The sequence below is a fragment of the Pithys albifrons genome, chromosome 12 (assembly GCF_047495875.1).
Source record: "Pithys albifrons albifrons isolate INPA30051 chromosome 12, PitAlb_v1, whole genome shotgun sequence".
NCBI lineage: Eukaryota > Metazoa > Chordata > Aves > Passeriformes > Thamnophilidae > Pithys > Pithys albifrons.
Genome location: NC_092469.1, coordinates 9,129,304 through 9,142,884, shown reverse-complemented (window position 1 = coordinate 9,142,884; position 13,581 = coordinate 9,129,304). Strand labels below are relative to the sequence as shown.

General features: G+C 41.7%; 1 protein-coding gene across 1 annotated transcript; it reads right to left on the bottom strand.

The window, feature by feature from the left end:
• Positions 1–398: 398 nt before the first annotated feature.
• On the bottom strand, positions 399–6,479 carry CNEP1R1 (CTD nuclear envelope phosphatase 1 regulatory subunit 1). The gene is made up of 6 exons (XM_071567604.1): positions 6,383–6,479; positions 4,219–4,290; positions 1,949–2,022; positions 1,500–1,609; positions 1,307–1,361; positions 399–1,071 (listed from the first exon to the last, which is right to left on the bottom strand). The coding sequence occupies exons 1-6, from the start codon at positions 6,405–6,407 to the stop codon at positions 1,030–1,032; spliced, it is 378 nt and encodes a 125-aa protein (XP_071423705.1). The 5' UTR covers positions 6,408–6,479; the 3' UTR covers positions 399–1,029.
• Between the last annotated feature and the right edge of the window lie 7,102 nt (positions 6,480–13,581).

Here is a 13,581-nt window from a genome sequence, read left to right as displayed (position 1 = left end):
TTAAAGAGTTTGAAACAATTAAAAAGGCACCTTGAACAACTTAAACTTAAAACTTGACAGTTTTAGCTATTCAAAAGTTACACTTTAAGTATGTATCATCCACACCTTGTTGTTAACACTCTGAATAATGATTTTGTTATTTTATTGTGGCACTCTTTATATTTTCTTTACCCAATCTGAAGTTATACATTTGCAATACTAGTTTCATATTCTGACTATCACAGCATAAAAATCCCCTCAGAATGGTCAGGTGGACTTTAGATACAGTACAACCTTACAATCGGGAAGATACAAGCATATTTAAGACAATTCTTAAAATTTTAAAATCTTAAAACAGCAGTCTTTTGAACCAGATCAAACAAGGAACTACGTGTGACCACAAGGAAAGTGGCTGGTGCACTATATACACAACTTGACAAATGTGATCCTTGATATATTTGCAAAGTCCTTAAACAGTAAGACCAGTTTTTTCCAGCACAGACAGACCATCTTCCTGCGAGCCTTTTAACCAGTTCCAAAAAGAGTGACCAGAAGACAAGGACAGCTGTAATGAGGAAGTGTGCTAATAAAACATCAGGAGAATGGTAAGTGTTCCTTTCAATACTGTTCATGGGAACAAAGGAATCCATACAGCAAATATTACTTCTTTTCCTGAACATTGGCATTGATGTGCTATTTACAACAGCTTACAAAGACATGTAACACAAATGAGGTTTCATTTTCAAGTTCAACTTCATTGCTGATTAACATACTTCACTTGTATGTTCTGTTCTAGCCGAAGTAAAAAAGTGACACTAATACTGAAAAAGAGGTAATCAGAAGTAGCAAAAGCACTGATAATGTGATAACAAAGAATTTGGATAAATATTCAAGAAAGTAATATTGCACACTTTCACAGTCAACTGCTTTAAGACTTTCACTCCCAGGCAGAGACAACCAGTCCCGTCTGTTTTTTTGCTGTCATACTACCTTAAAAAAGGTCATTTTTTGGTTTCCATGGCAGTGGAAAAAACTGAAGGAAGACAGCCCTTATTGAACATGAGGCCTAGGCTTCAATATTAATTTTCCAGTCTGCAAGAGAGGAAAAGAAAGTTTAAACCCTTAAAGTTGAGCCCAACAATTGCATTTTTAGCTCAATATTACAGGCTGAGTTTTAAACAGTACACAGAACAACACTAAGCATTCCACATTCCAGTTTTACAGACACACAGAATTTGTGGAGCTGTATGCAAGTGCCGTTGAAAAAAACCCTCACGTGTCTTTACAAATTATTTAACCCCGCCCCACACACACAACTAACACTTACATCATCACAGGACATATTATATTCTGCCAAAACAGTTCGACATCGGGCTGCTATTCTGTGTGGATTGTGTCAAGGAAAGCAGCCAACACTTGTACACAGAGTAAGAAAGAACTGAAACAGCAGCATTAGCACAAGCTTCAGTAACAGCACTAACTACAACACTTTTAACCTGACAAACACAATCAAAGGATACATTGATGGTGCCACCACCCTTTTATGTATTCCAGCAAAGAACAAGCCTATTAGGGTAATACAACTAATTGTGAAAAATGGGTGATTCCAAAGTGATGTGAAGAATGACACCTAGGAAAAAGATCAGATTAGATTAGCCTCACTATATACTTTCTATGACATACAGAAAGTTGCTGCCTACTTCACTTAACTAAAAATAAACTACTGCTCCTAGCCATCTCCAAGTACTTGTGAACAATCCTTGAGATAAGCACTCGAGGTATAGCCTTTTGGTAGGCATTGTCCCAGGACATATTCCACAACAACTCCAGACAGCTTGAGAACTTTACTAAAAAATGATCTTCCAGTTTCATGGGAGAACCACACTTTAACCTTTCAGTTTTCAATATACCACTTGACTGCAGCACCAAGCTATGAAACAGAAAACCTTTGGCATTAGCCTGATCTTACCTTCTGTGTCTCTGGGTCTATTAACCAGTTCCAAGCTCCAGTTGCTGTGCAGACTGATACCACTATCAGAATCACTGAGGAAGAAAAGAACAAGAGTCATAAAGAGTATACCTGACTCATATTTAAAAGCATTTATTCTTCAGCAACAACTTTTAAGGTTCTATTACTTTTCCCACTTCTGTGTAAGGAAAAGCTTCTACTTGGAGGCAGAAATGAAAATAGGTGAAAAAACTTTCAAATATGTGAAACTGTAAAGATTCTGTACAACTTTCCTGGACAGGGCAAATAGGTACCGAACAGGTACCAAAATGTACAACTTTCCTGAACAGGGCAAATAGGTACCAAACTGTCAAGTAGAAATATCCCAAAGTTTCTAAAAAAACATGGATATCAAAAGCATGAGTTAGTAGTAAGTGGAATAAGATTTGTACCAAATGTTCACTTTGTTACTTGAACCTGTGCAGTCTGGGCAACAGCAATGAAGAACCATCAAACTGCAGAGCAGACCTAAAGCTTCTCTCCCACAAGCCCTTTTGCATAAAGAAAGTGTAAGCCATCAGCAGTTTCAGTGGCACAAGTTGTATTCTGCTTCCCACCCCAACCAATACAATTCCAAGCAAGGAAAGCTGACACAGAGAGGAAAAAAACCTAAAACATAAACAGGAGTCAGGAAGCACATTAGCATTAGGAAAAACCCTCTACACATCCCACATGGCTTAGGAAGAATAATCAATTCACTGTAAATGAGTAATACTAGATACATATCAGAGTAACCCAAGATCCTAGACTGATTTTGAGAGACTAAAAAGGGTTGGGGAACAGGGGTTGGTGGAAAAAGAAAACAGAAGAAATCTAGAGAAACCTCATATTCTATTGCACACCCATAAAGCCATGCAGCTTTTATTGCAGTTCTGAGTCTTTACTGTGAAGTTTGAAGTTCTGGATACAAATGAAGTCTTTTAATGGGAGGGAAGCGGGCAGGGCAAAATAAACTCCCAAAACCCAACAAACTAAACAACACAAAAGAGAAGGCCCAAAGTTACCAGCCTTTAGGATCATAGGAAAGAATCTGAAAGCAAAACCCAGATATTCAAGGAATTATACTTTCAGGTTTGTAAGACTGCTGTATTAGGTATTACAAATTTAAAAATAAATAGAAACACTGACAAGTTTTCAAAAGAAAGTTGAAAGAGACTTATCAAAAGCACAGAGCTTCTCTATATAAATGCATTTGTTTCAGGATAACAGGAAGAAAAGTGAACATTGACTTAAATACCCTGTTATAACTAAAGTAAAAAGTCTGTCTTTTATGTGAATTGCAAAACTAGGAAAATGAGCATTTGGGAAAAGACATGAGCTACTGAACACAATATTGGTTATGTAAACCTTATTTAAAAATACCTAGAAGTTTCCAGTATATGTTGGGGGGGGGGGTGTTAATTATATCTGACAGTAAATAACAATTCTGGAAGCCAAATGCATTCCTACAGTAAATATGCCCAAGTTTAGCAGATGTACATACAAATATCTGATTGCTCTGAAACAAGGGGATTGTGGGTGGTGGTAGCGGGGTTTGGTTTTGCTTTTTAAGTAGTTATTCCTTTGGTTCCTTCACTCAAAATTGGCCTCTTGAGAAAAAGAGGCTGTTTTACATGTTCTATAAAAACGTGGTGTTCTTTGAGTAGAGGAACTTCAGCACAATCTCAGAACAGAAAAAGTTGTGTGTTTCTACCACAGACTACTGATTCAAAAGTTGGCAGCTTTTCTGTGGTATCTTTTGACCTTCCCCCTCCTTCAAAGTTTCCTGTTGGAACAGAGCTAAAGACATGGGGCCTCTATGGCACACTGCTGTAACTTTTTCACCTTCAATTTCATAGGGACTATCTCACTTCATTATATTTACTTTCAGTAACTGTAGTGACAACCAGGAAGTCTGAGCCTTAAAAAAAACAAAACCAAAACCAAATCAACAACAACACAAAACCCAGGAAAAAAACCAGAAAAACCCCACAACTTATTGTTCCAACTACTTCCAGGACAATTCAGCCTTAAACCAATTCAATCTTGACCTCATTTTTCTAACTCTAGCTAAAATGTTAGCTTATTATCCTGTATTAACTTGTTTAAGTGTTTGAACATATGCCACAAATTTTAAATAAAACTTAAGTACAGATTTCTGTTTGGGCAATCTTAAATCAAAGAAACGCACTGGTAAATCTAAAAAGCTTTAAAGACAGAATCCTATTTATCCCTTAGAACATCACACTTACTTCTCCAACGTCCTGTAGCTGGTTGCAAACATGCAATATATTCAGTAAGTCTTCTTTCAAAAGCTTTGAGATCTGGGAAGGATGTACATTAAGCATAATTAGATCTTCAATTTAGTCAAATTTTAATGTAAAAGATAAAAGGAATTCACTTTTCCCCTGTGCAAACCCAATTAAACAGGCAGAGAAAACCAATGCAATGATCGTTTAGATGCAATAAAAGCCCAGTCGAAGTAGTTTTACTTGACTTCTGGTAAAAAGTACAGTGATGGATTTAAACTAAATGAAAGAAACATTCCCACTTACAAAAAAATCAATATAGCTGGGAAATCAGACTATTTTAAATATTTTTAAAAACAGAGTAAGATTTTAAGTAGCTTAAATTGCCCTGCAAAACAGAAAAATCACATTTTGCAGTATTAAGTACATCAGGAAACCATTAAGTTCTATGATTCTATATAACAGCAATTAAAAAAAGTTAACCATTTGCTAGCTGTTCAAGGGATTATTTGTAGCAGTGTGGCTTTGATGACTCTGTTTTGTAGACACTTTGAGTGCCCTGATATACATATATACACATATGTAAAAAATCCCACAGCAAATACTAACTCAATTAGTTTCTTTTTTTTTCTCCTTTAAACAGATCTTTCTTCTTAGTGCCATCTTTCTCCCAAGATTTTTCCACTGAAATTGGTGTTAAATGCATTTTAAGCTCATACTCCTAGTCTGCTTTTAAAAAAAAACTTGGCCTCCTAATGTTTGTTTACAAGAAGCTGTTTCACCTGAAGTCCAGGTTAGATTTAGGCTTGAACAAGGTCAATACTTGACAACATTCCAGTCAAAGCTACAATTTTACCTGGAGTAACATTTTAATTAGCACCAACTTAACTTTCAGCTAAAGTCTCTGTCAGCATCACTATGGAACTTCAGCTTGCAACTATTTCTAAATTAGTTACCATAATAAAGCAATCAAAGAATAAGATTAAGACAAATGTCTCTATTATGATCGTTACTAATGCAGTTTTCTAAATGTGAATTTACTCCTAAGCGTTTTGCAGGTGAATTCCTGGGTGAAGATTACAGTATCTTGACTTCAGCCACAGAACAGCTGAGTAGTCTTAATTACAGCCAAGAGCCCGGTAGTTATGGCCTGTCTTCCACCTCCCTTCTGGGGAAGCTCAACCACTGCCAGCAATTAAAGCTAATTAACTGTTCCTTGTCTAGCACAAACCCCTACAACAGTCACTGAAGTGAGAGGGGGAATAGGAGGCACCTGCTCTTTGAGAGGGTAGGCACAGAATCAGGCTACAAAGTTCTCAACATTTGCATAATGCAGACATCACCAAAATAAAAAATGAAAAAAACCTGTTTCAGAAAACAGAAGATTAAAGTTTTAACGTATTTTCATGTATGCACATTTTGCGACCCTTCTCTGAGCCGACCCTCGGGCCGCTGTGCCTGTCAGGGCTCGCTCGGGGTCCCTCTGCTCGAACAGACAGGGCAGGAGCGCTGACAGAGCCGGGCTGGGGCTCCTGATGTCGGCGACACAACACCTGCACCCGTGCATTAAAATCCCGACCGGTGCTATTTGTGGACGCTAAGAACTCCTTTCAGGGTTTTGACATCCTGCGTAAGCTACAATTTCAAAGAACTCGTAACTCAAACCATCACCGTCCTCAGACAAGAACGGGCTATTTGAGGTCGCGTTGCTCTGACTCCAGGGATGCCCCGGCACAGGGAAACGCCGTGCGGGACTCGGAGCTGCAGCAAACGCGTCTCACGCAAAGCCCGCGGGTTACCACAGCACAAGCGGATTTGAATAAGCGACAGCCGAGCAGCGGCACCGAAATGGAAGCAGCCCGTCCCCCCCAGGGCCGGCAGCAGCCCCTCGGCACAGGCCTGCCCGCGGCCCCGCTCCCCGGGAGCAGCACAGCCCGCCCCGAGCGCAGGACGCGGAGGAGGCGCCCCGGACCCCGCCCCAGCTCGCCTGTCTGGGCCGAGGAGCAGCGCCGGGAGCGCGGTGCAGAGGGAGCCGAGGCCTCCCGCGGCCGCTTCGCCCCGCTCCGCGGGGACGGCGCAGCGCGCTGGGGCAGCGCGGCCGAGGAGCCGGGAGCGCCCGGCGCGCCGGAGAAGCAGCGGCGGGGTCGGTCCGTGCGGCCGCACTCACCCTCAGCCTGGTCCAGGGAGTTCATGGCGGGCGGGCGGAGCGGCAGCACCGGGCGGAGCACCGAGCACCGGCCGATCCCCGCGCCCCGCCCGCCGCCCGGCCCCGCAACAACGCCCCGCGCCACTCGCCCGCAGCAAGCGCGGCCCGCATTGGCTGCGCGGAGGGGGCGCGGCCTGGCCCGCACCGGGTTAGGCTGCTCATTGAACGACGTCTCCGCGGCGTTTGTGTTCTGCATATCCCGACACGCTCGAGAGGTTGGAGAGCGCTGTTCCACATATGTGACTTGGCAGAAAATGTAAGCTAGAAAAGAAGATACAATGCGCTTTTTCTTTTTTTCTTTTTTTTTAAGACAGGTCTGGGTCAACTTCCACGCTTGTTCATTCAGGATTTTTTCTACACACCTTCCACCTGCAATCACCAGCAGTGGTCCGGCATGGCCTGGCAGCAGCTCAGACATGTTTTGAAAACAGGTCCAGCAAGAGTAACCTCGAGTCTCCTCAGCAGGGCCCGGCAAAGCTCCTGCAACAAGCTACGGACAAGCAGGAGCATTGGGCTAAATCTCTCACAAAGGCAGTTTAAGCACATTGGGGTTTCTGAGCAAGAGGAGGGCACTGGGGCACGAAGGGTGTGAGAGCTGGAGGTGGACACAGCCCACAGGCTTTGAACCCACGAGATGCCCCACTCGCTCCCTCCCTGTGTAGGGGACCAGATTCATTTCACCTCCACAAGCTCTGAGAAGCTGATGCTGATGGTATTAACACCAGGCACAGACCAGGCTGGGTGCCCTCAGCCCTAGCAGGGCAGGGTGGCAGCAGCAAGTGCCCGGGGAGTGGCAGGGTGTGGGTCCAGAGCCAGCCTCGCCTCGGTTCAACTGCTGGTGTTTCCTGCAGCAGGAGTGAGGTGAGACCTTTGGAAAGGAGCTTGAAGGAGATGAGGAAAGCCCCAGACATGGCCTCTTCCCTGCTAAGCAATGCCAGTGGAGAAGTCAGCAGTGTGGTACAGCTGTCAGTGGCAGCAACACCAGGCACCAGCACAACTGCCCACCCACTGGGAGCTGCGGAAAGTCCAGAGGAGGATAACAAAAACCAGGAGCACCTTATAAACATCACCTAGGAAGACAGGTTTAGTGCCATGACTGTATTTGGTCTGTAGGAGAAGAGGCTCCGGGAGGACGTGGGTACAATATCCCTGGAGGTAAAGGGCTTTGCAAAGGGCAGTGAACCAGTCCTGTTACAGGTACATGATGCACCTTAACACCTGCAGGGGAGATTCGAGCCTGGCATTGAGGAAGAACTTTTCATTAGAAGTGAAGGAACGAAGTAGCTCCAGAGATGCCTGGTGGTGGCGGGGTAGGCAGGTGCGGTAACCTGTGGCAGAAAGTTCTGTGGTTTTTACCCAGTTTTTGTTCCTTCAGGCATGAGCCTCGCAAGCCCAGCAGTGTCCAGACTTTCCAGGGACATGGGGCCTATATCTCTGTCAGGAGAAGGGGTGTGAGGTGCTTCCATATGGCTCCCACTACCCCTCACCCTTCGGGTTTGTTGCTGCAGGGAAGGATGTGGCACCAAGGGATGGCCTTTGGATGGGGACAGTGACAGCGGCGTATCAGTGGTGCCCTTGCTGTGCTGCCAGACGGGAGAGATCACGGAGGGGATGGCAACAGCTGAAATAGCAACTGTCCAAAAGCAGTGCTGAAAGCTTGGGTTTCTCTGTGTCCCATTGGACGGGCAGGGATCGGCCATCACGATCCCACATTCCTGCCTGCTGCTGTCCCAGCTGGGGTACAGACTTAACAGGAGTGGTCTGTTTGCTAAATGAAAGCTTTTAGAGTTAGGGAGTGACTGGATTAGTGAGCTCTCCAGGGACCTGGCCTCTCTGCACTGCCATCTGTTTTCAGCTAACCAGTACTGGAGCCTGGATTGTATTTTTTGGTCCAGTAAGAATTTTGTGATGCTTAGAGCAGAGAGTTGCAGTGCTCTCAGTGGTGGGATGGGTTTGCATTTCTGTCGTCTGAGGGCCATGGGCAGGCATTACTTTCTTAAAGGGACCTTGGAAATTCATGAAAATATGACCTGTATTCATTTTGATCTGATTGGTTTTAAGTGTCATTACAAAATAAATTGTGTTTTCTATAAAGTTGTAGGTTGTCTTTGCTTTGGTGGTAGCCCACTGAATGTAGATGATGGGCTAGTATTTTCATAAGTGTTTGATTCCAGCTTGTTATAGTTTTGCCTAGTTAGTTTACACCAGTTTTGCCAATTAGCTTGTAGTTTCTTCTGTAAAATTCTGTTGGCTAGCTAAGATAAATGAGACAAGACAGTATAACTGTCATCATACTACAACTATGACTTGAATAAACTGTTTCTTAGGGTCAGTGAATCTGTTAATAATCCTTGATAACTTTTGCTGCCAACACCTGTGAAGCCTTAAAATTAACAGCTCAAGCATAAGGGCTTAATGTACATTTGAATTGCTTCACAATGCAGAGGTCATTGGAAGAAATATGCTTCGTCAGTTTAGAGTGCTATCTCAAGTATCATTTTTCAAGGTGCAAGGGACGCATCTTTCAGAGTTTAGCATCTTTGATATCTATTTCTGGTTCTCAACAGCTGTACTTGGAGCATAATGTGAGAGCATCTGTTGGCAGCATCTGCTATCAGAGATAATTAGGATGGGTCACTTGTTTCTTAGTTCGATTGCTTTCCCAGACTTCTTCTGCATGTTTTTGTCTACATATCCCTTCCTCTTCTCATTTTCCTCTGAACAAGCCTTCCCTCTGGAGGCAACATGTTACTTCAGAGATACTGTGTTCATGTTGAAGGCTGTTACAAATTCAGTCATTTTGAATGTACTAATCCTATATTTTTATAAATCTGTTTATTGTAGTAACTACCTTCCGAGTTTGAAAAGCATAATCCTAACTTGCATTTAGTGATAAGAGGATAGCATTTATATGCTTTATATTCCTTTTTTGAGTAGATTTTGGAAGCTTAAATCTTATCAAGAGACTGTCCTCTTTTTAATCATTCTATCTCATTTTCCCTGAGAAATCTTACTTATCTACAGACTGCTGGGATTTTTATGTAAGAAGATCCATATTCAGAGCATTTTGGTTTAGACAACAAAAACAATTGTGTCAGAAAAATAAAACTCCATTACTTTTATTTTTTTTAACAGGCCTATAGAAAATATTTTAAATTTATCGTCTCTCCCACCAAAGGTATTTGGTTTTCTAAAAGCTGTCAGGGAACAGATGTATTCATCTGATTTTTCCTTGTTTTGAGGGACGCCTTAGTTCTTCAACTGTTGCTCCTATTATGATAATATTGAGTGACTAACTTGTCTTCTTTTACTGACATTCAGGTTGAAAGTTGTGTGTTTAGAACAAGGACATTTTTCTTGGATATCTTAGATTTTAGGCAAAGACATTACATCGTAAAAATAAGAAAAACAAATTGTTTGTTACTAAGAATGTAGAGGATTCAAGACTGAAAGCTGGATTTATTTCTTTTCCAGTGGATACAGCAGTGTTGTATCTTCACTGTGGGCACACAGACTGGAGAGATGATGGGGCCACTGTTCCCATGTGCTTGGTCATTCCCTGTCGGTATGTCCCCATGTCCCTCCCTGGCTGGCAGCTGCCATCTCTCAGTGGGGTAGCCCTCAGGTGTCCTTACCAGCTGTGATGGGTGCAGAGCACAGCCGGGCAGGCTGTGGTGCTTGTCCAGCTGCATTCCTATGGCAGGCAGCTTCCTGAGCTGGTATCTAATGACCTGTTTGAACTATTCATCTCACAGTCTGCTTTGGGCCTGACATGGGAGTAGGAGCTTTGTTGGCTTTTGATATCATGACCCATGTGCCCTGCTGGCTTGCCAGAATATGCTATATTTCTTGTTTCCAACCATGGTTTTGGGTATCTGTTTGTTCAGCCTGAGATCCTGTTCACAGCAGCTGCTTTGAGGGTTCCTTGCATTCAGCTGACTGCTTGTCCTGTAAGGTTAATGTTTGATAATACGGTTTCAAAACAGTGATTTGTTCCAAGCCTAAGCGCTCCTTAATAAAAACTAACAAAATATCCACAAGATCACAAATATGGTTATGGGTTTTTTTCTTGCATTGCTCCATCCCATATCTGCTTCCAAAAGGGCATGTTCTGAAATAACATGGCTATCCCTCTGTTAAGTAAAATTCCCTTTCTTTTCTCTCTGTAGTATTGCAGTTATAGAGAGAAGTGGGAAATAATTTCTCTTGAGGCTTTTGGTTAATCATCTTTTGAGGAAAAACACTAAATCTAAATGGATTCTCTATATTTAATTATTTGGGCTCGGTTAGGTTATCAGTACTTTTAGAAAACAAAAAGCACATACCTAGGGCTATCATACATTTGTTTGCATTACTGCTTGAATTCTTCTGCACAATCCTCTGCATGTCTCTTGTCTTAGAGCACAGGATCTTGGGGAAGTCCAGGAATTAGTATAAAGAGAGAGCAACATATCCCAGCTGTGTTTTGGAGAATCCTTATAACCCTTGCAACAGAAATAGAAAAAGAAGGGCACAAATAAATGAAAAAAACCCTGTGACTTTTCCTAACAAAGCTGTACTCATAAAAGATGTTTCTTGGTATAGGCCAAAGTAAGGAAGTATGAGTCTGTGTTATGGTGAGTTCAGTAAGGTCTGTCTTTGGTACTGTAATTGAAAAGATGCTTAATTTAGAATGTGTAAGTGATGTACAATTGCCATATCTTATTATGGGAAGCAAGGAAATGAGACATAGATATAAGTCCTTTGTAAATGGTCAGAACTGTACAGTGTTGCTTTAGGTCAGTGAAGAATTGCTGAGGCTGGTTGAGAAAAAACATGATCTGGGCACCTCACTTATCTTGCACCTGACTCAAGCAAGGCCTAACAACTGGAGGAGAATGTCTGGAGGGAAGCAGTGGCCTCATGGCTCGCTGTTGTTTGAGGCACAGAGGAGCATCCACGCCTCTGTACCAGCTGTTGCCTCACTCCCCCTTCATCCTGAGCAACCAGCCTTGATGTAAATCCGGTGCATTGAGGAGATAAGGATGTGTGCAAAGACTCTGCCATGAAGGTCACACAGCCTTTGCTGCTGCCTGAGCGTGTGAAGGAGGGCCAAAGTGTTTATTGTCCTTTTTTGTCAGTTATAAATTCTGACCAAAAGTAAGAGACTCTCATTAAGCTCCATTTATCTATTAACTTCCACAGCCTGTGAAATGCAAATGAGGAACAACATCTGACATAATACGTGTATGACCAAAGTCACCAAACCTCCCCTATAATGTGTAATTCCCATTGTGAAGAGCCAAAAATTTATAGTGTGAAAGGAGAGTTTGGGGGTAGAAAGAGCCAAGGGGCGAAAACATCTCTTCCTGCTCAGGATTGATTGATGGGCTGTGTCTCTCCTCCTGCCCTGGAGAGACACCTTTAGGTGGGTTTTGCACCTCCAACTGCACTGGAACAGATCTAGGAATATGCATTTATGTACCTATAGTGCTGTTAGATCTGTTACTATACTTATTGCCACGACATACATTAACACGCTGTAGTTTGTGCCTTTACCACTGGCAGTCCTGAATCTGCTTTCTTGTTCCCTCAATAAACTGTACTACTTACAAATCTGTGCTCATTCAAGTTCTTGCTGAACTTGGCCAGACCTGTAACACTGAATTGGTTCTAATCAGAAATCAAGCCCTGTTGCACCCAGCCCCTCTGATCTCTGAGGACCAGCTGGAATGCAAAGGGAGGTAATTTTCTGCTAAATTTCTGTTCCCTTAGTGCAGGAATCACTTTCAGTTGCTCATGCTTAATGAAGGCACTGAATGCTGTACACTTTTCAGTACTTCTTTACTTAAAGGAAAAAATGGATGAAGCAAAAGCTTTGGAAGCATCTTGTGTAAGCAAAAATCTTGCCTTAAAACGTCCCGCTGTGGCTGCAAATTATGCAGTGACTGTTGTGATGTCAGGGTGCTTTTTAAGGCTTTTTTTAACAATGTCAGGAGGAGCTGGCTGAGCTGCTGCAAGAGTATCATAAGGCATTCAGTGGTTTAGGCAAACCCAAAGAAGGAAACGTGACCTTTTCACATCTCCCTAGGGTTTGTTAATGAAGAGTGGTGAAGGAAAAATAGTACATCCCTTCTATTTGATATGACACTCTCCACAAAACAAATGTAGTATGAAAATCTATTAAATGTGCTTATTTTATCAGTTTAATGCTTTGGATTATTCTAGCTTTTAAAAGGCTTTTCTGGTACTATATACCTAATCTCATATTCTTACCTCTTCTGGAATAAATCCTTACAAACCATGTTAGAAGAGTCATTCTCCCCAAGATGATTATTCAAAGGTTTTTGAAGATCTGAATAGGAAAGAAATTTTCAGTAGCATAAAGAGAAATTATCCTTTGAAAAATATTTGTAATGCCATAACAGGAATATACAGTAAATTTAATACTAATAATAATTAAATTTAATACTCATCTGGTCATATGAATATGTAAAACATCTAAGAAAACTATCTCTTTCCTCAAAGCCTACCAAATTCTAGATTCTGGTCCTGGATATTGAATTCCAAAAGGGTGGATGTTCTTGTAATAATTTGAATTAACAATTTGTGTAATTTACAGGCTTCATTCTAGATATTTTTTCCAATATTATGCTTTCTTTCAAGAGTAAAGAGGGCTTTTCTGCTGTACTTTTTTCATAATGCATGTGCGCATATTTTGTCTGTTCTGGAGTCATCCTGCAGTGTTTGAGGGTTTTATAACTACTTACTTTTTCATTAAATATTTTTTTCTTTCTATTAGTTGTAAGAGAAACTTGCTCTCCACTAGAGACTAAATCTAGCTATATAGAAGATGCTGAGTACATAATCAAATTTTCCGGAGGTGGTTTTTTAAACTTTTAACTTTCATAGTTTATACTTCTAAAAATAAGCTTGAAAAAAGTTCTCAAGACTTTTAAGGTCTTTTAACTTGGGTCAAGCTATGGTTGAGTAAATTTCAAGTTATTACACTGTTATTCAGAAAATTTAGAAAAATGCTGGAATAGAATTAGGTGATGTGGTCCTTTACAGACTTCTGTTATAGTGATTCTGTAGGAAGGAAAGTAAATAAGTTTAGTCCATGCTAGAACTCAATGGCAAAAATACACAGGTACTTCCCTTCAGGGTAGAGAAGAATATTT